Genomic DNA, 23552 nt, shown 5'->3' on the forward strand with positions numbered 1-23552 from the left:
GACACTTGTGAACTCAGCTGTGAAAAAGCTTTCCCATTAAATTTTATTTGAAATTTTCCAAGATTTGAAATTTAGCATTAGATTAGTAGAGGTGACCGGAAAAATTCTTGATGTTCTGAAATTTTTTGCAAGAAACTGTGGCATCATAGATCTTTGCAAATTGCCCACAATACAACCTTGGAATTGTGTTGACTTAGGTTAAGCAGAAACATTTTGTTCCAGTGAATGGTGGTCAATAAACACACAAGTCAATTCTTTCCAAGTGAATTCAGTAAAGAGTAAAAAGTAAATTTAGTTCATGTTACTATAAAAAGCTTTGGGCAAACTAGGAAGTTTGTAAACAGTCAAAACACTGCAAATTTTTCAAGTCACCTAATTTGGTAGAATTAATAAATTTATCATGAAGTTGATAAAATATACAAAATACTGCAGTGACTAGTGCTCCTTGAATGGCTCATGCTCAGCAAATCCATGTACATACATTTCATTGTTTTAGAAAAATTTAAATTATTAACTTATATTAATACTAATATAGTACATAGTTTATCATAAAAAATATATCTGCCTCACTTTGTCAAACCTATGAAAAAAAAGACAAGCTTCAATGAAATCAAGTTTAGAATACTCTGAAATGACATTATCTATCTGGGAAGAATCTCTATTGCATTTAATAATTACATCATATCACAGTGTTTGTGTAGAGTGCAGTGTAGAGAGGGTGTCCATGAACTATTTGTTCACCCCCCCTGTTTGTTACGTTTTCAACTGTACTATATATGATACTGTAATATGACTACTTATGTACATTACATATCACTAAACTAGCTGCAAATTACTGTTGAAAACAAAGTTTAAAAGCACGCTCAGTCGAAAGCAATAGAAAGCTTTGTATCCGCACGTTGATTTTACTTCAAAGATGGCGGTCCTCGTTTTTTTTTTGTTTACACCCCCGGTTTCTTACGTCCTAAACTGGACTCTATATGATACTGTAATATCATTGCTTACTCAATGATGCTAACTAATTTCAACCTACCACAGTATGATAACCAGGGCTGGACGGCGAGCCCTCCAGAACGATTTCCGTCGGTGAACTTTGAATTTCCGTTTCACCATCTAAACATTTCTTCACAACGCTCGCATCGGACCTTGTCCTGTGATGCGCGCTCTGTTTTGAACTATTGTCTCTAACCTCGACTACACTGAGCGGTCTTGAACTGGTAAACCGACCCATAAATGTCTTACGTTTCGTCGATTTCCCGTCTTTACCGTTTGCTTCTTCGCCACTTTGCGCCGCTTTTTTATGTTTGCTAGAACTTTTAGACTTCCGGCTTTTAGTCAATTTGTTTCCGCTATTTTTGCTCTCAGCATTCTGAGATGCTGAGTTGTTTTTTGAATCTAAGTTCTCGTTACTTTTCGTCAACGTCTCGGAAGAGCCACCGCTATCTGACGCTTTGCTAAACTCTGGAATTTTATTTCGCCCACGAGGTCCAAATAATCGTTGCCTGAGAGAACCCTTGCGTTCAAACGACCCCTGTTCGTCCCCGGAATCCGTGGTCTCAACCGGTACAGATTTTGACCTTTTTGCATCGGGCTTCGCATGAACTTCGGAGTTATTGTCCGCCGATGTTTTCCGAACATGAACCGTCGTGGCGCCGACGTGTGTCGCCGGTAGGTCGCTCGACGACTTGTTTTCGCCGAGCGCATTGCGATCGTGGCTGCTTCTCCGTAACGTGCTTACTCGGCGCGTGATTCGACGTTTGTTCAAAAGCGGGCTCGCGTAGGGGCCTGGGTACTTGTGGGATATCACCGACATGCTCATTGTCGAGCTGAAGTGCGAGGATTCGTCGAACATCGAGGATCGTGTCGTGGGAACTTGTTCCCCGGGTTGACTGCCGACGCTGATCCCTGTGGTGGCCTCAGCGAGCCCGTACTCTGAAATAGAAGGTTTCACTTTCAGTTGAACGCAGTAAGTAACATATTGGATCAGCCTCTTCAATTTCTTTGAAGAAGAGTCAGTATTATTCAAGTAAATGAATCGTAGGATCGGCTTTGGCTATAACTAGTATAAGGTCTCAATTGTGTCTTGAATTTGGTCAGGGGGCGTTCCCCAGCGAAAAATTTGAGGATACGACCCCCCTGCAGCTATTGGTATCTCCAAGGTATCCTATCTAAGAGCAAAGAAGTACCTCTGTTTCTGACCGCCTGTCGCCATAGCAATCTCGTAATTTCAATCACCCAGGACGTTTTGATTTCCATATTTTTGGCCTAAAATAATGATGTGTGTTGGGTAAATAAAGTTTCGCATAAATGGCGGACGTGCATGGCGAAGTTGAAGAAGAAAGATAACAACTTTCGCAATCTTTTGGAACATAGAAAACGCAATTTACCTGAAGAATAACAGTGTCTTTAACGTTCCTCCGCCTTCTAAACCAAAGCTCAAATCGTAAACCACTTTCACCAACGGACTCCGTCAGCCCAATGTCTGCAGTCTGAACGAGAAAAGAGCATGCTTAGCTTATTTATGATCGTTGGTAGTTTATGGGTTTTTCACTTATTGTCTTGCTATTTTTTACTGACATACCTTTAGGGAACTTTTATAGATGAATATGTCCGCTCCACTAGCTTGCTTTCTCGTCTTGCTGAATAGCACCATGTCTTCAAATAAAAATACTCTTCGACAGTGTTTCTTCTTACTTTGCCAGACGATAAAATCATCCTGTCGCCAAAACGATGACAATGTTAGAAACTCGGTAATTCAACAATAAAAGGAAGCCAATTCTGAAGGGAAACTTGTTTTGGGGGATAGTGGTAGTTGGAACTCAACAATCGGACAAGTGGAAGCACAATGTGTACTTTTTGCGAAATTTTTTAACTAACAACACGTGGACGCAGTTCAAGCGCAATTTATTCAAAATCATCACTAACCTGGCGCAATAATCTTCCTTGTTCCTTAACGTTTACCTAGGTGCAGAAAATCGCGATATAAATCATGCACAATATCAACAAGCAATCGGTCTTGTTATGAAAATGTAAAATTACATACGTCACATTCTCGTAGCGAGTCCATTGCTAAGAGATCATTTCCATGACGTAATTGAGACTTCACCATTTCCTGCGCGTGCTAAATTCACAGAAGAAATGAGCGTTCAGTGTTTTGATTCGTTTTTTTCCCACCCATGGTGACACTTACCCGTAGATGGGTTGTGCATGGTGAATCAATCTCGATGACTCTTATCATATCCTATATTAGGAAAAAAGGTGATAATATACGGAATTGGCATCATAATTGGGTGAGATACTACTAATATACGACTAACTGAAGATTTAGAGAAATTACATCTCTTTTCTTACCCTTAAAAGCAAAGCATATTTTCCAATCCGTTGAACAGGTTTGATAAGGTAGCTACAAAGATCCAACTTATCTTGAAGCTGTTCTTGTCTTTTCTAAGAAAAGTCGTGATGAAAACACGTCGTGAATGGCTAGAAATTTAACTGCAGAATATCATTTCTAGACTTCTTACCCTGAAGTACACGCTGCCGTGGTCACGAAGCAGTTCGTCCGAAATTGGTTTGTTTTTGTTGTACAAAGCATACAGGAAAAACTGTCGCTCCTAGAAATAAAAACGCAAAGCTAAACCTACATACGTACGTAATACATTCTTAGCTAAACACTGACAAATAACTGACAAGTATCACTTTTAAACAAGCTTTGTTTGAATTTCTACTTACCCATTTTAAAAATGCCCCTCCAATTTGAAAGGGTCGCTCAACGCATCTTTCTAACTCTTGTGAAAAGTACCTAAACAAGAAAACAAGAATTTTTATGTTATTTTATTACCATCATGTCAAACGCATTTAAACCCAGTATTAACTTGACAATCATGCATAATTTTTTTCGGATAATTTAACGTACCGTTGATGAAAGTCGTACAATCTCTCGATATTTCCAAACACCATATTTTTCCTTCCTCTCAACGACGCGGGCAGAGCATCGCTGTCCATCTCCTTGACGTAATTCTGGATTGAAAATGAGATAATTTATTTTGATAACTGAAATAAGCGCTTGTTGTATGAGTTTATTGCTTGAACTAGTTACCTGGATGATATACTCCAAAGCTTTGACGTAATCTCGTTCCGTTTCGACCATTTCACCAACAATGTACTTTAGTTTCCTGCAAGATTTCAGAGAAAATCAGATTAAAAATTTTACCAAAGGCAGCGAAGCTTCCTATGCCGTAAATATCGTTTCTCTGTTCACACAAGTCTGCTATCTTACTCTTTTGTTTTCGGCGATAGCTCGTGATAGCTTTGTTCGTCTAGTTCGCCATTTGTCTAGAAAGAAAATGAAAATATATCAGGCAAACTTTAGACTATACTAGTCCGAACTTCCAAACTTATACCACCTCGGTAAGCTTATACAAAACATCGTTTTTGGTAGAGATAGGAGCCATTCTAACAGACAATATACTTACATCTTTAAGATTATAAAACAGTGCTTGCTGTTCGTCGTTACTATCGCTTCTGTCGACTTTCTTCGTCGGAGTTAAATCTTCGGGAAGATCTAATTTCTCGTCATCATCACTGTCCAGTTCTCCATCTTCTTCGTGAACTCCTGATGTGGAATTGGAAGTCGAGGTGGATGACGAGCCTTCGCTCACACCATTTGTCACCGTTCCTGGTATCTGAATTGAAGCGACGATTCGTCAGATTAATCTTGCATAGTTTAGACTTATTTGACATCCAAAGCTGTTGTGGGAAGTTCTTACATAAAATTCGATCACTAAAAATAGGGCATGTTGATACATGGTCAAGTCTGAGACTCTGAGCAAAATGTTGTTGAAACGATTTGAACCAGTGGGTTAAAGTGAATAACGTTTTTCACCCCGTTACCTACAAGCTATGCATACAAACACATTTAATGGTGATTGAAAGATATCTACCGTGTAACTCTAATTCTCTCACCTGAACCCTAACAGCGGCTCTTTGAAGGGTCTCCTGTCGCCTTACAAACATATCTTCGACTTCTTTATATTCAGAAGTACATTTCTCCGCTTGATTCTGGAGCTCTTCGTTTGGCAGTTTCCCGGAAAGCTCGTTTAGCTTGTTCAATTTATCTTCGGGCCACATCGGAAACTCCTGGAGAAAACCTTCCATGTTGTCCTTAAGTGAGGCGACGCCTTGAGCCGTATTTGAAGCTTCCATGTTCATCAAAGCCATGTGTTTTAACGCGTGAATACTCCAGTTGGAACACTGAGGGGAAATCGAATAAATGTTGAAAAGAAATTTTGGTCTTGTTACTATACCTAAGTATCGTTCTTGTTGTTATCAAATGAAATACAATAAGTCTTCTTTCCAAAGTTACCTGTCTGACCATTTGATGAAATTCCATACACGATACAAGAGCGATTCGCCGCGCTTCTAGTTTCTCCGTGAAATTGTCTAGTTTAGTTTTCAAAACTTTGCACATTTCTTTAACGCTAATGCTGTCAGCACAACCGGATTGCGCAATACTGCTGCCGTCCTCGAGCAGATCTTGGGCTTGTAAGATGAACTCCTGTGTGAATGAGCAAGCGTGTTAGCGTGGAGCACCTTCAGGTGTGGACTCTTGCGGGGCATGTTAGGTATGTGAGGGGTGGGTGAAGGTGAGGTGGGCGGACGTGAGGTGGGTTTGGGGAGGGGAAGTTGGTTGGGAGTTGTGTAGGTGTGGGCGTGAAATGAGGTTGAAGTTCGTGGGGGTGATGCGGAGTAGGTGGGGTAGGTAAGGTTGATGCGGAGATATCTTTCAGACTACATACCTTGGCGGGTGTAATAAACTTTTCCAAACTATTATGCTGGCTGATTGCTTGGCTGTAGGATTCAGCCAGCTCCACTGGCTTTTCAATATACGGTATACCAACGGTATCAAACCACTCGATTACCTGAAATGAAGGTTATTTATACGTAAGAAAAAACAGAACGTGAAAGTCAAAATGACCTGTCAAAGTTGTCTTGGCGTTACCTTGGCATGCTCTTGATCGAAACACTTCAACTGCAGATAATCTTCCAGCTCTCGCTTTCTTTTCCTACACAAAACATCCAACTTCGAAAAAACCTGATTCATCTTGAAATACAGCTTCGCAACGATTTCCATCGTGTCCTGCCAATCGGGCGTTTTATCCGACACATCTGTTTGTTTCATATTCGCGACAAGCTGCTCCCCTTCCATCTGCAGCGCCGAAAGCCGACTATCGGAAAATACCGCCGTGACTTTGCGCTCGTGTTGTTCCAAAAGTTCCTGGCATTCCTCCACCGTTTCCCCGCATTTTCCTATCCCCAGTTCATCGACCGCGGCCAGAGCAAGTTTCGTCGCACTGCGACAGCCAGCCATAAAAGGCTCTTGTTTCTGAGTGGAAAAGTTTAATTTCAGGTAATAATTTCATCCACAATCATATCATTCTTAATCTAATCCTTTAGTGTTAGTTGTTGGCTAAGGGTTAGAGTCAGATTAAGGATTAAAGATGGGGTTATATTTGGACGACGGCTGGTCGTTCTCAAAACGATTTTTGGCAAATCTAAATCAGTTAAAGACAATTTTAAAATGTCAAAATGTTGTTTATGTCACATTGACGTCATTGGATTCATTTCGACGAGTTACATTCGCTACACGCCGTCCAAATTGTGTCAAGAAAGACATTTTATACTTCAAGTGAAAAAACGTGAGAAGTCGATATCAAGTTTTCAACATACTGTAAAAAAAATTTCAAATTTTTGACGGAAATCCTCACCAATTACAGACCCAAAAACACGTTAAAAAGTGCCAATCTTCACTCGATTAATAATGAGACACGCAAATATTAACATTATCTTTTGATCGATTTATATTCGCAAAGAATTATATTTTTTATCAATAAGCCGCCATATTTTTTTATTTTCTGCGCATTAAGTGTCTGAAACTTTCAATTGAAGATAATAGATTAATTAATCAGAGATTCGAATAAAGTTGGTGGTGTAAATGTGTCTGGCGCAGCTGTTAAATTTCGTCTAAAACCGCGGGGTTAGATTAAATCTAGACTCTACTCGTGTGAAAAAACTAAAAATAACAAAAATTGAAAAGTTTATTAAACTAGGTCCTTGAAGAGATTGGTCAACGGTTTTGGCAGCTCAGGGACTCGTATCTGTCTCAAATGCAGAAAATTTTGGCACTCGTTGCAACAACAATCACTTGACATGGTCAAAATGATTTTATTATTATCACAAAACGTGGGAAACGAGTTGTGTTGATAACGTCCTTGAAGATACTGCCACTTCAAAATAAAGACCATTTGACAAGTTACATATGCGTGTTGTCAACTTTCCACGCGCGTTGTTGTCCACTCTTCACGCGTGGTATCCACGTTTCGCGCGAGTTTCAAATCTCGTTATATAAGAGCAATAATATCTTACCAGTCTAAACTGCAACCAGGCATCGTGGTCGTAGTTGAAACTTCCTCCAAATGTCGTGGGAATCTGATCCAAGTTAATCGAAGGCAATAAGTCATCGAAGGATGAAAGAAGCTTGAACTGCAACAGATAAAAAACGTGCTTGTTGTCTACACGTACCCGGGGGAGGGGTGGGAAAGAAGCATTTACTTGCATGCAAAACACCTCTCAAACACTCTACCACCCAGGTTGTTACATTCTACGCATACCTGAAATTTTAATTGTTCCTTCAATTTATTTGCACTGAACATCAACAGGTACGAATCCTTCCTACCCAAGATGTATGCAATATGGATACTGCCTGGACGCATCTCCTGTTAAAGAAAAACAAAGTCATTTTCAAGATCATCCCCAGACTGATTACAGCAATACCACAACGCTGGTTAGAATTTTCATCCCAGAGTTTTCAAACAACAGTTTTATGTCTACCGAATATAGCTCTATCGTTCCTAAACTGCTCTCCGTAGAGGTGCGATAATAGCCATTGAAATTATCCAGGCAATATTTGCCGCCATTTGGAAGTCTTGACCTGGTGTTATTCCAACTAGTTCGTCCAGAAATTTCGTTACCCCTGAAATCCTCGTAATCCAGACACTGAACCTAATTAAACCGGGTATACACTACGCGTTTTTTGCTGCTTGCCAGCTATTCCATTAAACGCTGGCCTTTTCTGAATGTTAATAACGAGTGTTGTGAACTAAACCGTCACACTGACGTTGACGGTTTATTTTTTTATATCATTAACGAAAACCTAAAACCAGCCTAACTGATATATTCCCACAACCACGCACCTTAATATTATTGTAAGGTTGATTAGATTATTCCTTGCACAACTGTGTGCTTACAGTTTACCAGAGGATTGGTAAAATGACATTTGAATTAGGTGACAACAGTCGTAAACATTGATAGCAACCAGCCGTTTATTTTATAATAAAGACAATCATATATAATAAAGTCATAACAAACAAGCAATGGATATAAACCTACATATACCATGTATTCAATATGTCCAGCTATTTCTCAAATCCGATTTTTATCCAAAACAACGATTAAGACAACAGCAACAGCGAAAATAGTTCCCTTTTCAACGTAAAAACTTTTCCTCTTCGACGAAGGGCGAGACACGCAAACTAATTTTCTCATAGAGATAAGATCCCCGAGAGTGAATTCTTTAGAGACAGGAAGTCTCAATTTACAGAATATCATATAAAAACAATTTGCCGACAGGCTTAAGGATTTTCCACATAATCCTAGCTTAACATCTTAACACAAAAATAGCAAATCTTTGAGAGTACAAATGTGTCACAATTCTGCTGCTAGAAAATTCGATGGTGTAATGAATTTTAACGAACTCATAACTTTTCAAGGAAAGCTGCGATTCTTCTAAATACAGCGTGTGAAAATATCGTGCAGAACTTGAGAGATCTAAAATCGATGGGAATCGAGATAAACTTGTGGTAAATCTAAATTTATGTTTGGTCTACTGCTATACCACACCATGCGGCTGACTCGAATGGAATAATTCCGAATAAAGTAGATTTATATATGGAACAATGTATTATCATTCATAGATATTTGATGGCTTGGCGAAAGTTACACGATATGGCTAAATAGACAATTTTTAAGGAGGCTCTTCAAAGGTCACATCTTAAACGGCACTCGAAAACCAAGGCCCATTTAATGATACGACAAAAGCTAACAGCAGAATTCTAGACCCTTCGACTTCAATCGTTTCCATTCGTACTTCGGGTGTAGTAGTTTCGAAACTAAACTCGGAAACTTCCGATTGTCGGATAATGACGATGGCACACGAGAGAGATAATGAGAAAGAAGTAAATGAATATATTAACTGTAGTAACATAAGACGGTAGACCAAAAAATTACGTGGTACAGATTTGAAAAAAAGCCCTCATAAATTCCAGTAAAAAACGAAGGTTTCATTTTGTGAGGGCAAGATTTATTTAGCTTAAATCATCAATTGTCCGCATTCTTTTGATTCCAGTTTACCCGTCTTGTTAACTTTAATAAACTTGAAAATGATTTATTTCAATGACAAGTTTTAATGCAGAAGTTACCAGGAAACCAAACTCGGGTAATCATGAATTTGCTCTGGTTGAATCGGGAGATAATTTGACGATAAGTATGTAATGTTCGCTTGTGAACTCGTCGTATATCGTTAAGCCTTACTCCCAGTCTTTTATAACCCAGTTCAGCTAACCAGGTGAAAATCACGAAGTTATTTTTAATTCAAAATGGCGGCCATAATATGATGTAAATATTGACACAACAGGGACACTTCAGCTATTTACGTAAAGGCGCCAAGGTGTACAAACTATTCACTAAGTTTGCTCAAAGCTTTGTTTCAGCATTTCAAGTATTTTCAACTATTTTTCATGCTTCAGTGTCAACCATAAGGACATGCATACTTCTTACACGAGATTGTAGCTTTGATTCATCAACAGGTTGTTGCGGCTTTTAAGCCGAGTTTAAGGTAAAACAGGAAAGGCAATGCTCTTAATAAGACCCCCAATTTTCGCGGGCAAACTCCGGTTACCACCCCCACAAAACTTTGACGAGAACTTTCCCCGCCATCTGTAGGCAGCTTCCGTGAAATTTAATCACAGAGACTACCCCCATCGCGGCTGTCCGTCCTCGGTCAAACGTGAGTGACGAAAATAGTGACAGCGCTTTTGCAAAGTTGTCGACGTCATTAAGTCGTGCTTAATCCCTCGTGGAGACAGTTCTGCTTATTGCTCTACTCTAAGCCGCAACAATGCACTACACCAGCTCACCCAAGTGATCTCAATAAACACTGGAGAGACAAAAAAACTGACGCATTCGCCGCCATCCTAACTCGCCAGATTGAATGTCCTGATTATTAAAGTTTCTTAAATAGTTCAGAAACCTACCTCAAAGTATATTAAAGCCTCTCCAATGACCTGCAATGTCTTTTTCTTATCGTCAGCGTTCCTTGTGTCCACGACGACAGATAAACCGAGCTTTGAAATTTTCTCCCTAAATTATGTTTCACGAAAAAAACATTAGTGAAAACAAATTAAGATGCTCTTTCCAACTGTGGTGTGATATTTAATTTTTCCAAAAAGCTGGAATCGTACACTACGGGAACGGAGCGTATTGCATTGCTATATATTTGAAAACAAACCGTGTTTTGAAATCATTGAGATATGTCATTCACACACACCTTGGTATTTGATAAAAATATAAACACACTCTAGCTATTTCTTCGCTGTTGAAATCCGGCAACTGCCATTCAGGTTTCCCCGCATCCAAGAATATCACCGGCGCACCCCTTGTGTCCCTCGTTCCTACACGGTATCATTGAGAAGGCAAAAGTTTAGCTACGTCAAGAATTCAAAGCAGTCAAGCAGATGCTTATAAATTGAAGTTATTCTAGGTATAACCGATCCAACATGATCCCCATAATAGTATACCAATATCCCCTTAATTGTACACTGATATCCCCTTGTATCACCCGCAAATCATCCGGCTGCACACCAATATTCACTAGTATATAGAACAACAATACCCCTGGTAGTACAACAATATCCTTCACCGCTACACCACAAGATCATTCATTATCCATATCTTACCTGGCATACATATAACCAGACTATGCAAGACCTCAAAATTCACATCCAGTGCGCTCATTGGTTTAGCTCCGAGATCCAGGAACAAACTAAACGCACTCGCGCTGCTTGCTCGTGGGCTCAACTCTTCACTAAAGTCCCTGCTATCTCGCCTTTTATGCCCCGTATCAAACGCCATCAAATATCTCCAGGGTCGTCGCTCGAGACCACGGCTTGCGTGACCCGTTACGATGCAGTTCATGAACAGAAACCTCTGTTTCATTTGCTGTGACATCCGTTCTGTCCAATTGTGAGCCCAAATGTTCTCGTATTCGCTCTTTGCTAAAGGCAGAGACGAAATCTCGCCAGAATTGTAATATTTAATGATTATCTCCCCGGGCGAGCCGAAGTTAAGATGCATGTAAAAATCTCCTTTGTGCAATGGAATGTTCAAACGTGATAAGTGAATGACGGAGGTGACAAATCTTTCGTAACATGGCAGCCATTTTTCTTCTTCTTTTCCAAGAGTTGTGAAGAATTTCTGGAAAGTAATAGAGGAATCATTAGCCTTCAACAGGCCCAATGAAGCCCAATCTAATGAAAGGTATCGGTTAACTGATTCGGTGAACTGAAATTGGGAGGCTAACTTGGGAAACTCATGTCAATTTTCATTATCTTGATTTTAACATACAGCGGGATGTTTGAGGTTAGGTACCTCAGCTCATAACTCGGGTTTATCACTAGTTATCGCTCCAGTTTACTTATAGTTCAATGCCAAAACTACGCACCTCTGCCGCTGCACGGAGCTCTTGCAGCAAGAGGCACATCGGCCGTAAGAACTCGTTGTCGAAGAGTTCCGAGTGTCCGCCGTACGCCTCCTGGCAGATCTTTTCCAGTTCTTCAAAATGGTCTTCAAACATTGAACCTTCCAGGAACAACTTCCATTGCTCGTCCTGCGTCTGAATAGAAAAATTCAGGACGGATGATTGAAAATGTGACGGTAGCTTTTCCTTTTTGTAATAATTTACGGGAAATCATGGCTAACGCGACCTTGGTGGTGCTGCCTATTTCTAGAAAGTGCCCCATGTAAAAAGATAGTGGTCAAAATCTCTGGTACACTCGTTGGTTATGAAACTTTTGTCTGGTTACAGGAAATATCTGGAGAGTGATGATATTTAGTGAAGGTAGGTCACACCTTTTGGCCCCTTTAATCTGTCAATATTTTGAGTGCATGCTTTTTTACAAAGGTAAATTTTTCTTTAGGGGAGGGGGGGTGGGGAGTGCAATTGTCCAAGTAAAGACTGACAACTGAAGTCAACAGTCAGTGTCTGTTGCTTAATCTTAATAACTCTAATTAACATGCCAATTGCTAAATGTACCTACAGTAGTTCATCTAGCATTTAGTTGAAAGAGTACTGTAAATGAATGAATTACAACTTGTGTCTTTCAAACGATGTGCACCCCTCTTTGAAAGTTGAGCCATTAAAGTGCTATTACATATTTCAGTTATATTGAACAAAACCTATGACCCCAGAGTCCACAAAAACAATCTCTGTTTACTTATTATGCCATAAAGAGTAACAGGGAGCTTAAAAATTGAACATTTCTGTCAACACAGTTTTCACCCACATATAATTCTAAACTAATTATCCAGTCTGCAGTTCTTCCTTGAAATTGAACCTACAAATGGGTCTGTGCCATGCTTGTTAAGGTTGTTATATAAAACCTCAAATAGAGATTGCAATCTTTGAGAACTGCTCGTTTTGTGTGTCATCTTTAATGACAAATATATGCCTCACTCAGAGCCCCTTGAAACATTGACAAACATAGTGGAAACATTGTAGCCAGAGTTGGAACATAGAAATAAGCATTGCCACAATGCAAATTGTCCTTGAAGAAAGGTGCATTGCTGAATCAGTGGAGTTGTTCTGGCAACAAAGTTTCTTTGCATAATATTGCCCAGAGAGATGGCGAAATGTTGGAAGTGCATAGAAACAATGAAATTTCCTACGTCAACAATGTTTTTTCATTTGCTGAGGGCTTAATCTCTCTAATAACTTGATGCATAACAAGGGAGAGCAATTATCAAATAACTTACTTGTGTTTGAACATGGCTTAACACAAATATGCACAGGGAAATAGCAAAACGTATGGGAAATCAATACTTTGTATATATCTGTGACTGTATTTATTTTGTGCAAGGAAGTGTTAACTTACAAAGCACCTTGAAATAATATGATCATTTACAACAGAGCAAACAATAGTAATAATAAATTAATGAATGAAATTAGTTGGTCGGTCCAAAGCCAGAATACACGAGACAGATGCGTAATGAACTTAGTCAGCGATTTCACGTTTATAAAAGAGCCTTTTCGTAAATTTAAACAGAGAACAATCGTTTAGAAAAGTACTTGAATTTGTCAAAATGCCGACTTGGGTTAAACTGTTATCGAATGATCTCAAAAATTACATTTTCTAGCGGGCCAACGCTGCACAGCGACACATAGATAAACATATAATTGCACTTTATATTTGTCGAAAATTATTGATGGAATTGGTTTGGAAATGTTTGGCAAAAATATATACGTATAACCGGATTTATATGTTTCAAAACAGACTTGACGAAGTAGCCTTCACCAGGAAGCAAGGCATACACCATTTCCGACAACGATATGTTATGAAATAAAATTTTTATAAACCAAACTATACAACGCGAGTTTCGTTCATAATATAAATACAATTACTTATTAATAACTCGAATCTGATCGAAAATGTCTGCCACAGTTTACCAATTCAAAACAAACTGTTCCCTTTACATTAAACAACAATCAATTTCACATCCATTATGACAGAAATCAATGCATTCAAAAATTTTGGGAATCAAAGACAAAGCCCTGAACGTCAATAGATCAAGACGACAATAATATTGTTTCGCGAAGTCGCGAGATACATTATTCTTCGCTGTTTTTGAAATCATTATTTGAAAACTTTGAAACCTGGACAATGTAAAGGAATTTATGTCCCTCGATCGCTGGGCTATGCAAGACCAGCAGGCCCCAAAGGGCATTGGGGGCAAAATTACATTAAATTCAATACAAATAAAATTTGCAAGTGTACCGAAGCTTATAAAAAGTCCGATCGTCGCCCGATGCGTAGTAAAATGATGAAATCCTACCTCGAGAGACATCCTTACAGCAATAAAACGCCACAGACGTTTTGTAAAGTTGTGGTTTTTGGCTAGAATTCACGTTGACACAAACCAAAACATTACGTTCGAATCATCGAATACATCACTCCCTCGAACCCCGGCAGCCATAATTGGTCATCTGGCGCGACACGCAATGTCATGTGGGTAATATTATTACCAACCATAGTCCAGAGTCGTATTTATTGCCTCCGTAGAGAGATCTGCGGTTTCTCACAATGGCCGGTCGTATAAAAATGTAGTTAACTTTAACTGTAGTTCGTGGGCGTGGCAGAATTAGCCCATTAGAATGTATTTTCTAGTTAACTACGATCTAACTACTTAAAATTTTATTCCACCGGCCCTTAGTGTTTTGACCTGCGCCACCAAGACGCGATAATTTTAATGCGAACTTTGCGCGCATAAGCTTAACGGCTATCAGTTCAACAAAGCTGGCAACCTCATACAAAAGGAGTCCTTTTAAAACCACGACCCTTGAAACTCTGAACGCGAATGAAGCGATGGGTGATAGCCTATTACCTCCTATTCAAGTCAGAAATTGCCTTTAGTCTAGAAGTATGTAGATTTTCCCTTGTGTTGCCACGGCGAGTTCGCTTTTTAGTGTCTCTTGCGCACCCACTCTTGCGAGTTAAACCTTTATTGAATTAGCTTTATGGTGTGAAACCTTTACGGAATTAGCTTTATGAACTTTGGTTGAACGAGGAGATGAGATGTGAAATGTTCTTGTCTCATTCCAAAAGGACATGTTTTTTTATTTATTGCATGGGAGAGACAGGAACAAACTAGTTTCATAACTATTCAAAGTAGATTAATGCGTTCCTCTCGAAACAGGAACAGCTCTTATGGAAATCAGAGGAAAATAGTTTAAAAACATGAGGGTCATACCAGTCCTTTTCGCGGAGAGAGGGCTGGCTATATGTCTGGAAGCCAAAAGTGGCCTAAATCAGTTGAAGTTCTTTTCAGGCTGCAAACTGCATCTTTGATATGACGCACGAGGTATTGACAGCACACGGCTTGTGAAGTGTCCTGCTTATGAAAACATTTGCGACAAAGCGGCTCTAATTTGTTATTTCACCTCGTTTTGACATCACGGCCAGTTTTACAAGTCCAATTTCAAAATGCTTAATCGTCCGATTTCAAAAATGCTTCATCGTTCAGTAAAACACGGCGCAAACTACAGAATAGGAAAACTAAACACAAAACTAAACCATACGTGTGCCTACTTGTCTCATATCTTAGTAACTCAGTTTGTTGTACTCCAGAATTCATATAGTGATATTGTTTAGCAGTGAATTTTATCAAGCATGCATTATTTTAATTCGATTAATTGTACTTAATTACAGCTGTTTTGCGACTATGAAAAATTAATTTTGTACTTACTTTTAAAAGTCTAATATAGAACATACTTCTCGTAAATAAAATTGCTTTGAGATCACGCATGTTTTTCATTTCAACTTGAGTAAAATGGATAATTTCACAGTTCGGAAGCAGCCACAATATGGGCTTGTTTAACACACGATATGCTTCGAATATACAGCCCATTTTAAAGACAAATGTTGACATTTATACCAGCAATGAAGTAAAATATCCCATTCCATTTCGCATGTAATTGGGACATTAGTTTATTCGAAATCAACAAAAGTAACAATTATACACGGTAGAACGATCGATATAAAAACTTGCTATCTTCAGACACGATATATATGTATTTGATATATATTACATAAATAAGTTTTCTAGTGCCCTTGACGACTTTTCGAAGCTGATTTGCATGCTTATTTGGACACGTCGCATAGTCAGCTAAAAAGGCAGATGTTTTTGATTGACAAACTTTTAAAAACATCGGCGTGGCATGGCTGCAAATTATTATCAGGTATAATAATACAAAAACCGATGTTGACTAGTAAGTTTTGGCAAAAAAATCGTCTCCTCCTATCATAGATTACATGAAAAACTTTGAATACAAATGATGTTTATAGGTAGCTACGAATAACGTGTCCGCAAGCAATATAATCGTTTTTGTAAACAAAAGGTTCCTCTGTCCGCATTTGAAAAACGGAAGAACGCACGCAAGAAGAGTTTTTCAGAAAAATTTCTGGGGATTTTATGAGAATTTGGGATGTCTCTAAATGCATCAGTATTATCTTACGGAAACTTCTTAGTATTTTTTTTTTCGCATTCTGCCTAACGAAATATGCCAAATTTGCTTAAGATTCTCACAGAGTGCTGTCTACTTGGTACTAGACTGGTAGTTTCTTTTAGGAAGTGAAAATGATCTACGAAAATTATTTTTCTTCCCCGCACAAGCGCCCTTGGATCAACATTCATTCGTAATTCTTCTCACTTCGCAACAGTTTCGTTTTCGCTCTTAATCATTTCTGATTACTACCTCCAGCCATTGTTTTCCAAGGATATGGGATCGCTTTTCCCGGATCCCGGTCGCTACGAAGCCACAACTTTCGTTTCTCGGAATTGATAGCGTGTTCGCACCATACCGACTTTGCAAATTGATCTTTCCAGTCCGAAACAAACTATAAAATAAATAAGAAAATATTGACCTATGGCTTTAGGGTCTAAAGGCATTGTGATCCAATCACATATAATCAAGTGAAGTATACAAAACATTACTAGCTGCCATCTTGGAATTGTGGAGTAATATGTGACTTCACTGGATACCAGGTTTATTCATGATGATGTACCTAAATATACCTTTGGGTCCCACAGTTCACTGGCAATTCCAAGATCTTTACAACATCGTACTAGTGCATTAGACTTGGCGGCCTCCATCGCCTTGCCATACACCATGTTACCCTGTCCATAAAATGTGTGTTCACCGACAGCCTGTGAGACATAGCGACCACTGCAGAACAGGGCATACTCTCGTGTGATCAACTGACTTCTGTCCTTTTCATTCTAGAGAAATTGACCTAAGTTAGTCATCTGCTGTTTAAAGAGTAAAAATTGCAGAAACCAACACATAGGTTTGATCATTATGCACGAATCATTGTTTATCTGTTCCAACTAACCTGAAACTGAAGCGACTCCCCTCTGGGAAGCAACGCCCAGCCACCAGGCCCAAATGATTCATTTAAAATTCTTCGATATTTAATTTCAGGCAAATAAAGAAGACCTAGAATATTTTAGGGTAATAGTTAGACAGCAATATATATGCATGACTATATGAAAGTCTTAGGATCTTTCTAATCCCCAAGATAACTTGATAACCACAATGTAATAATGGCTGTGCTCTTGGGTAAATTTGCATACCATCAGGTTTGATTTCTATATCATCATGATTTATGGGAGCCATTAAAATTTTAGAAATATTCTTTGGAAAAGCTTCCTGAGATGCCCCATAGAAGGGATCACTTGTGAAGTTTCTAAAAAATAATATAAAACTGATTAGTTAGACCAACACTTGATTATAGCAAAAACCAGCATCTTGCATACACTAGGCCTGTTTAACCTTTGGGACCCATGTGACCATGTCAGTGGGTGTGTCCCATCCCCCATGGCTATACCCCTCCCTTCCCCCCGCTTTTACACTTAGTTACATCACCTTTCATGTCCATTATTTCCATAAACACCATCATTATTATCGCCCTCTTCCCCAGTTGAGTAAAATGCTCTAACTATTCTTTTTCGCCACAAAATCGGCCTGACAGTTTTCATAAATAAACTCGAACGTGATAGCGCCATTTTTTCACCTCGTGAGAACTTCGTGAATACTCGTACAATGATCGGCTTATATCGTTCTTTCAATAATCCCATCTGTCAGAATCATATAACTTCATCAATATTTCATTATCTAGTACAAAAATGTTATGAAATATAGGATATATTTACCAAAATGACGAGAAAAAAGGTATAGATGCAAAAATTGTGGATATTCTATAAATAATAGTATAATTTTTTTTCCCAATATAAATTACGTCATCGCATTTTGAAGGATGAAAGAAAATAAAAGAGTGGTAAAATGAACAAAGGGATTGGAACGAGATTGCTCCGATTGGTGGAAAACGGGTCACGAGGTGTGTCACATGACGTTGTACAAAGTGAACGTTTTCCATACGTTTTGGAAGTCGAAGAAGAAGCTGGCAAGTTGAATTTTTATCGCGGCGTTGAGTGATTTTTTCAGGCGAAAAACATGATAAAAATGGCAGAAAACATAAGCCACGACCATGACTATTGTGTATCGAATGTGCAGGACGAAAAAGATATCGATATTGTGGTGGAAAATATTTTAAATTCGTCTTCTACAAAATCCATGGAGGAAGAAATCAAAGATGGTGAGTCGCTTCGCCTTTCGCCTGCCTACAGCTGTGACAGTGGTATCGATTCTTTTGCCAACGATTTGGTCCAAAATTTTGGCGGAGAAGGTGATGATCTTTTGAATTTTTTGTTTGACGATGATTTTGGACTTGACACACTGCCAAAGGAAAGGATAGACTTCACACAAAGTTCAATCGATAACTCGGTAAAAAATATGGACACCAAACCTACAATGGACGTCAAGAAATCAAAAACTGCAGCTGCTAAAAAGACGATAGCGGCCAGTATTGATGATTTTGAACGAAGCAAGAAAAATGCGGAGAATGCTAGAGAAAATCGCAGAAAGAAGAAGCTCTATGTGGAAGGACTTGAAATGGAAGTCGGCCAACTTAAAAATAAAAACAATGTTCTGGTAGAAGAGTCCAACAAATTGGAGAAGAAAGTTGGTGATCTACAAAGCGAAGTTGATTACCTGAAAAGTATTCTGGCGAATGAAAGCATGTTATCGAGGTTAATCAAAAGTGTCTCTGTGATGCCTGGAGTTTCATTGTCTACTTCTTTCTGTTCATCTAGGAATCCCTCATTAAGCGATAACAATGTGGTATGTGAAAAGGAAAATGTGGTTTCCACACGTTCCACATCAAGAAAACGGGCTGGCGATACCCCGCCTGCTACTAGCACCAAAAGAAGCCGAAATCAGGTTGCCAGTTCATCCGGAGGTGTTTGTCTTCATGTTAAGCAAAGCAAGGTTTCTCTAGAGTTTTGTCGCCATTGTAGCAAAATGGCACAAGATTGAGTGTAAAAATGTTTTAAAAAAAGGAAAATTTTCAGTGCTGCATTCACTTTACAGTCTCCAAAGATCAAGATTTTAAATTGTGGGTATTTATACCTGATTGTATATAGTCAGAACGTCCCAGGGAAAGTTTATGAAGTTGTTGGTAATTTCACAGCATTGTACATACAACAAGCATGGAATGGTGTTACATGCATTTACGCGAAGCGTTCATTGAGGAAAAATTTACAAAAAAATTCAAAACCAGGAATTAAAAATATCTACAAAAAGAATTTGATGGTTTTTGTTGAAACAACATAATTTGTAATGTAGTTTTTAGCTTTTCAAAACTATATGCACAAGTTAGATAAATCCATAAAAATTGTATAAAAAGAAAAAATGATAAAAAACAATGTCTATGACTCTATATCCAATCTTTTGTAAATTCAAAATGTCACCACTCGAAAGAATATTTTTTCTGTTACAGGTCACCAAAGAAATAATTCTGAATTATTGAGAAAGATTAAATCCTTATAAATGGTAAATATTCTTAAATTGACTACATATAACACTTACAACCCAGCAATCAATATGTTACAAATAGCAAATGTTTGATAATAAAGTTTAGTTTAAAGGTGCAGTACATATTTTTTACTGCAAGGCTTTTTACAATAGAAAAGGTTTGCAGTAAAAAATATGTGTTGTATCTTCAAACTAAGAGTTAATTGTTTGAGTTTCCCATCAAATCAACCTTGTCATATAATAGGGAGAGTAATTGACAATGATTTTGACGAAAGTGTTTTGACATTTTTCTTCCAAGCATTCCTATTTTCCTGGGATGTTATTGGTTGACATCTAACAGATGTGGCAAAAATGAACTGTCTGTAATGTGTGGTTTGTGTGTAAGGTAGTATAACAAAAGGGAGTATTTGAATCTTGGGTTAAAAGTGTTAATCTCTAATATTAAATATGGCCAAATGATACAGGACAGTGGAAAATATTTACAGTACTTCATTGTTTCAAGTAGCTTCCACGGTAGAAATATTTATTTAAAACTGAAATATTGTAAATACTTCTAAGTGTGTATCATTCAGCCATTTTTTATAATTTTGAGTGTAATCCTAAAAAGCATGAAGAAAGAATAAAGAGTGTGTTACAAAAATTGAATCAATTGTTTGCAATTCTTACTCAGTCCTGGTAGAATTATTTAGTAACAATTACTTATCTTCTGCATGTAATGTTAGAGAAAATGTAGTTTTCTATCATGTTCTGGTTTTATTTGAATAACCTGTGTTGCCTATTATGCTACTGGCTTTATTCAAAATGCTTTCTTCACTTTTGCATTACTATTTTTTTTAAATATTGTGTACTGTTTCCATATCTAGTACAATTCTGCTCTGTTATGCTTCTAAATGTGTATATATTAGATTTTCCTGAAAAACTCCATGCATTTGAATCATACAGTTAAAACTGGAGATATTGAAATGAAAATTGAAATGTTTTGAAAAATTAGTAAGAATCAAGGATAGGTGTTTTTGGAGGGACATGGTCATAGATGACTATATACAGGTTGTGGCAAAAATTATAGTGAGGTGTTCTCTGGTTGTGTACATATGCAAGCTATGCTATGCCAGATATATTGTGTGGGAACATATTCCATCCGATCAGTGTTGCGTTTGAGTTGTATCATACTTCCGGTGACTGGTGGTGTCTAATAAAATTAGTACTAATTAAGTTTCGGGATGCAAAATATTTGGTCATTACGAATTCAAGATATGTTTAGAAAAAGCATTATGTAATCTCAAATTAGTTTCCAGTTTGCTTGGCAGATATTCGTGGTAGTTTGTTACATTTTCTGCCCAATCATGAAGGCACATTCATTTTGTTTTGTGGTCATAATGTCTGGTTCTTCCAGCTACCACGCATGCTCCGTGCTAAAAGCAAAGATATCAATGACAAGTGATCGATTTAATTAGAAAGAATTAGAATGTTTTCATGCATTCTTTGTCGTGAAGTTCCTGGGGCTTGGTAACCGTAAAATTACAACGAAACTAAAGATGGCGGAAAAAACAAAAGACAAGTATTCTATACTTCTCCCTACTTACAACGAAAAGGAGAACTTGCCTCTAATAGTGTGGTTGATAGTGAAATCGTTTGAAGAAAGGTAGCTTGCAGAATTGCTTGCGTTTTTGTAAACTTTTCTGAGTGTAAAATAGGCGAATTTGTTCATTTAGTGGTGGAGAACACGAATTTGAAATAATAGTAATCGATGACGGTAGCCCAGACGGAACTTTGGAAGCTGCGAAACAGCTACAAGAGATTTATGGTAGCGATAAAATTGTAAGCTATAATTTGAACTGTATAGCATGTTGTTTTGCACAAATATTCCCTTGTTAAAAGAAATACATGCATATTTCATGCTTCGACTTTGTTGATTTACTATTTAGGTTTTAAGACCACGTCCAAAGAAATTGGGTTTAGGTGAGTTTGCCAGCGAAACAAGGGATGTAGCGGGATGGGTTTTTGCAAATTACCACCTACTAAAACAGTCGTGATTTCATAATCGTAATTTGTGATTCTCAAGGCACTGCCTATATTCATGGTTTGTCTCATGCCACTGGCAATTTCATCATCATAATGGATGCCGATTTATCACATCATGTATGTATGAATGAGATCATTTGTGTTGAAGAAATATTTTCCCTAGAAAGATCTTTTTTTGATATTTTAAATTTTTTTCTTACCAGCCGAAATTCATCCAGGATTTTATCAGGTATTGTCAAGTGTTAAATTTGCATGCAACTAGGTCCAGGTGCAAATAAGCAGGGTGACCCAATAGACCTTTCTTATAATGACGTCAAACACGGAAAGTCCAATGTTACACAAAATTTGATTGGCTTCACAAAACTATCGAGCTAATCAAATTTCATTTAACATCAGACTTTCCACGTTTGACGTCATTATGAAAAAGGTCTATTAATTGACCACCCAGTCCTAGGTAGGCATCATTTTTGGTTGAAGCTTTGTAAAATTGTCTTGTGTATGAAAATCTTGTTGAGTATATAAACATGTCCTCATAGAAAGCAGAAAGAGGGAAATTATGACTTGATATCTGGTACTCGTTATGTTGGAAGTGGTGGTGTCTATGGCTGGGATCTGAGGAGAAAACTAATTAGGTAACAACTTTGAAACTTTTCAGTTTAAAAGTACTGAATTCTAACTAACATTTTCACATTTATTGTTTAGTCGAGTTGCAAATTACATCACTCAAGTTTTGCTGAGACCTGGTGCTTCAGATCTCACTGGCAGTTTCAGGTATATTCTATGACAATGCTAACATATATTTTTTAAGTATGTGGTGAAAATTTGATTGTGAAAGGTTGCATTTTGTATTCTCAATGCTTACATGCTTGAATTTTTGAAGGCTTTACAAAAAGGAGGTGCTTTCAAATCTGGTCAATGCATGTCAGTCAAAAGGATTTGTCTTTCAAATGGAAATGATCATTCGTGCCAGACAGTTGGGATATACAATTGGAGAGGTAGGATTAAGTTTTGATTAATTAGATTGGATTAGGATTAAAAAATTCAGGTTATATCAGGATGGGTTGACTAGTCTGTTAAATTAGATTTAGTTTGGGGTGAGGATTAATAAGGTTTTAGTAAATGACTAAAGTTAGATTTGGATTAAGTATTGGATTAAAGATTAAATTAAGGGATTAAGTGCATTCTGTAAATTGAGATGTATTTCTCTTGCACTAGGTACCAATAACATTTGTTGATCGTGTTTATGGGGAGTCAAAATTAGGTGGAAACGAAATTATTTCTTTTGCAAAAGGACTTCTTTATCTTTTTGCCACAACTTAAGCAAACAGATAATTCATATAAATTATGGGAAAATCTCAAATAGGAAATATTATTTATCAATTGATAGTCGTAAATACAATGCACACTTTATTCAAAGATTTTTGTGTATTTAGATTGAGGGTTGGTGTCAAATTAGACCGTTATAATTAGACCAGTTCCCAAGCCTTCACAGCAACATAAAACACCTAAGCAACCCAGCTTTAATCAAATTTTAAAAATAAAGACAATGATTTACCTGTTAAAACTTGTGCAGCTTGCAACTAGAAAATGGCGGTGCGTGGCAATTTTGGTTTTTGCAGACTCGATTTGTATAAAGGAATTCTAGCAATAAAGAATGTAGAGAGGCTACTACCCATGCTGTAGAAGCTTGTTTGACATATGGCCAACAAGTCAA

The 23552-nt window shown here is 37.8% G+C and overlaps 3 protein-coding genes across 5 annotated transcripts; 1 reads left to right on the plus strand and 2 right to left on the minus strand.

The window, feature by feature from the left end:
- Nucleotides 1-51: 51 nt before the first annotated feature.
- On the minus strand, nt 52-14392 carry LOC114516503 (puratrophin-1-like). 2 transcript variants are annotated; one of them, XM_028536004.1, is made up of 26 exons: nt 14221-14392; nt 11834-12004; nt 11070-11586; nt 10661-10784; nt 10368-10473; nt 7668-7772; nt 7423-7539; nt 5999-6382; nt 5796-5918; nt 5363-5554; nt 4963-5250; nt 4473-4682; nt 4277-4332; nt 4097-4172; nt 3914-4017; nt 3730-3799; nt 3522-3611; nt 3352-3444; nt 3191-3241; nt 3044-3121; nt 2926-2961; nt 2582-2716; nt 2388-2489; nt 2187-2265; nt 1034-1932; nt 52-580 (listed from the first exon to the last, which is right to left on the minus strand). In XM_028536004.1, the coding sequence occupies exons 1-26, from the start codon at nt 14230-14232 to the stop codon at nt 575-577; spliced, it is 4224 nt and encodes a 1407-aa protein (XP_028391805.1). In that variant the 5' UTR covers nt 14233-14392; the 3' UTR covers nt 52-574. The 2 variants fall into 2 exon arrangements, with proteins under 2 accessions (XP_028391805.1, XP_028391804.1); XM_028536003.1 differs by lacking the exon at nt 52-580 and having other exon boundaries at nt 609-1932.
- A 1310-nt stretch (nt 14393-15702) lies between these two features.
- LOC114516715 (mitochondrial genome maintenance protein MGM101-like) lies at nt 15703-17957 on the minus strand. The gene is made up of 5 exons (XM_028536265.1): nt 17810-17957; nt 17518-17630; nt 17277-17380; nt 16960-17163; nt 15703-16781 (listed from the first exon to the last, which is right to left on the minus strand). The coding sequence occupies exons 1-5, from the start codon at nt 17947-17949 to the stop codon at nt 16623-16625; spliced, it is 720 nt and encodes a 239-aa protein (XP_028392066.1). The 5' UTR covers nt 17950-17957; the 3' UTR covers nt 15703-16622.
- Nucleotides 17958-18297: 340 nt separating this feature from the next.
- Nucleotides 18298-23549, plus strand: LOC114516453 (dolichol-phosphate mannosyltransferase subunit 1-like). 2 transcript variants are annotated; one of them, XM_028535938.1, is made up of 10 exons: nt 19317-19834; nt 20115-21458; nt 21529-21634; nt 21742-21775; nt 21879-21955; nt 22042-22067; nt 22375-22470; nt 22541-22609; nt 22719-22833; nt 23054-23549. In XM_028535938.1, the coding sequence occupies exons 2-10, from the start codon at nt 21352-21354 to the stop codon at nt 23156-23158; spliced, it is 735 nt and encodes a 244-aa protein (XP_028391739.1). In that variant the 5' UTR covers nt 19317-19834; nt 20115-21351; the 3' UTR covers nt 23159-23549. The 2 variants fall into 2 exon arrangements, 1 of the variants encoding a protein (XP_028391739.1); XR_003686296.1 differs by lacking the exons at nt 21529-21634; nt 21742-21775; nt 21879-21955; ... (3 more) ...; nt 22719-22833; nt 23054-23549 and having other exon boundaries at nt 18298-19834; nt 20115-21348.
- Nucleotides 23550-23552: the final 3 nt, after the last annotated feature.

Source organism: Dendronephthya gigantea, unplaced genomic scaffold (assembly GCF_004324835.1).
Source record: "Dendronephthya gigantea isolate DGI-Jeju-01 unplaced genomic scaffold, DenGig_1.0 000006F, whole genome shotgun sequence".
Classification (NCBI taxonomy): domain Eukaryota; kingdom Metazoa; phylum Cnidaria; class Anthozoa; order Malacalcyonacea; family Nephtheidae; genus Dendronephthya; species Dendronephthya gigantea.

Excerpts from the sequence above, each read along its gene's own strand:
- LOC114516453 (XM_028535938.1), top strand. The coding sequence starts at position 21,352 with ATGGCGGAAAAAACAAAAGACAAGTATTCTATACTTCTCCCTACTTAC. Across the intron at positions 21,776-21,878 it reads TCCAAAGAAATTGGGTTTAG|GCACTGCCTATATTCATGGT; the intron begins GTGAGTTTGCCA and ends GTGATTCTCAAG. Across the intron at positions 22,068-22,374 it reads TTCATCCAGGATTTTATCAG|AAAGCAGAAAGAGGGAAATT; the intron begins GTATTGTCAAGT and ends ATGTCCTCATAG.
- LOC114516503 (XM_028536003.1), bottom strand. Across the intron at positions 5,251-5,362 it reads TTCATCAAATGGTCAGACAG|TGTTCCAACTGGAGTATTCA; the intron begins GTAACTTTGGAA and ends ATTTCCCCTCAG. Across the intron at positions 2,717-2,925 it reads AAGGAAGATTATTGCGCCAG|GATGATTTTATCGTCTGGCA; the intron begins GTTAGTGATGAT and ends TTTTGGCGACAG.
- LOC114516715 (XM_028536265.1), bottom strand. The coding sequence starts at position 17,949 with ATGGCGCTATCACGTTCGAGTTTATTTATGAAAACTGTCAGGCCGATT. Across the intron at positions 17,631-17,809 it reads GGAAATAATGGACATGAAAG|AAACTTCACAAGTGATCCCT; the intron begins GTGATGTAACTA and ends ATTATTTTTTAG. Across the intron at positions 16,782-16,959 it reads GTGAACTGTGGGACCCAAAG|TTTGTTTCGGACTGGAAAGA; the intron begins GTATATTTAGGT and ends TTTATTTTATAG.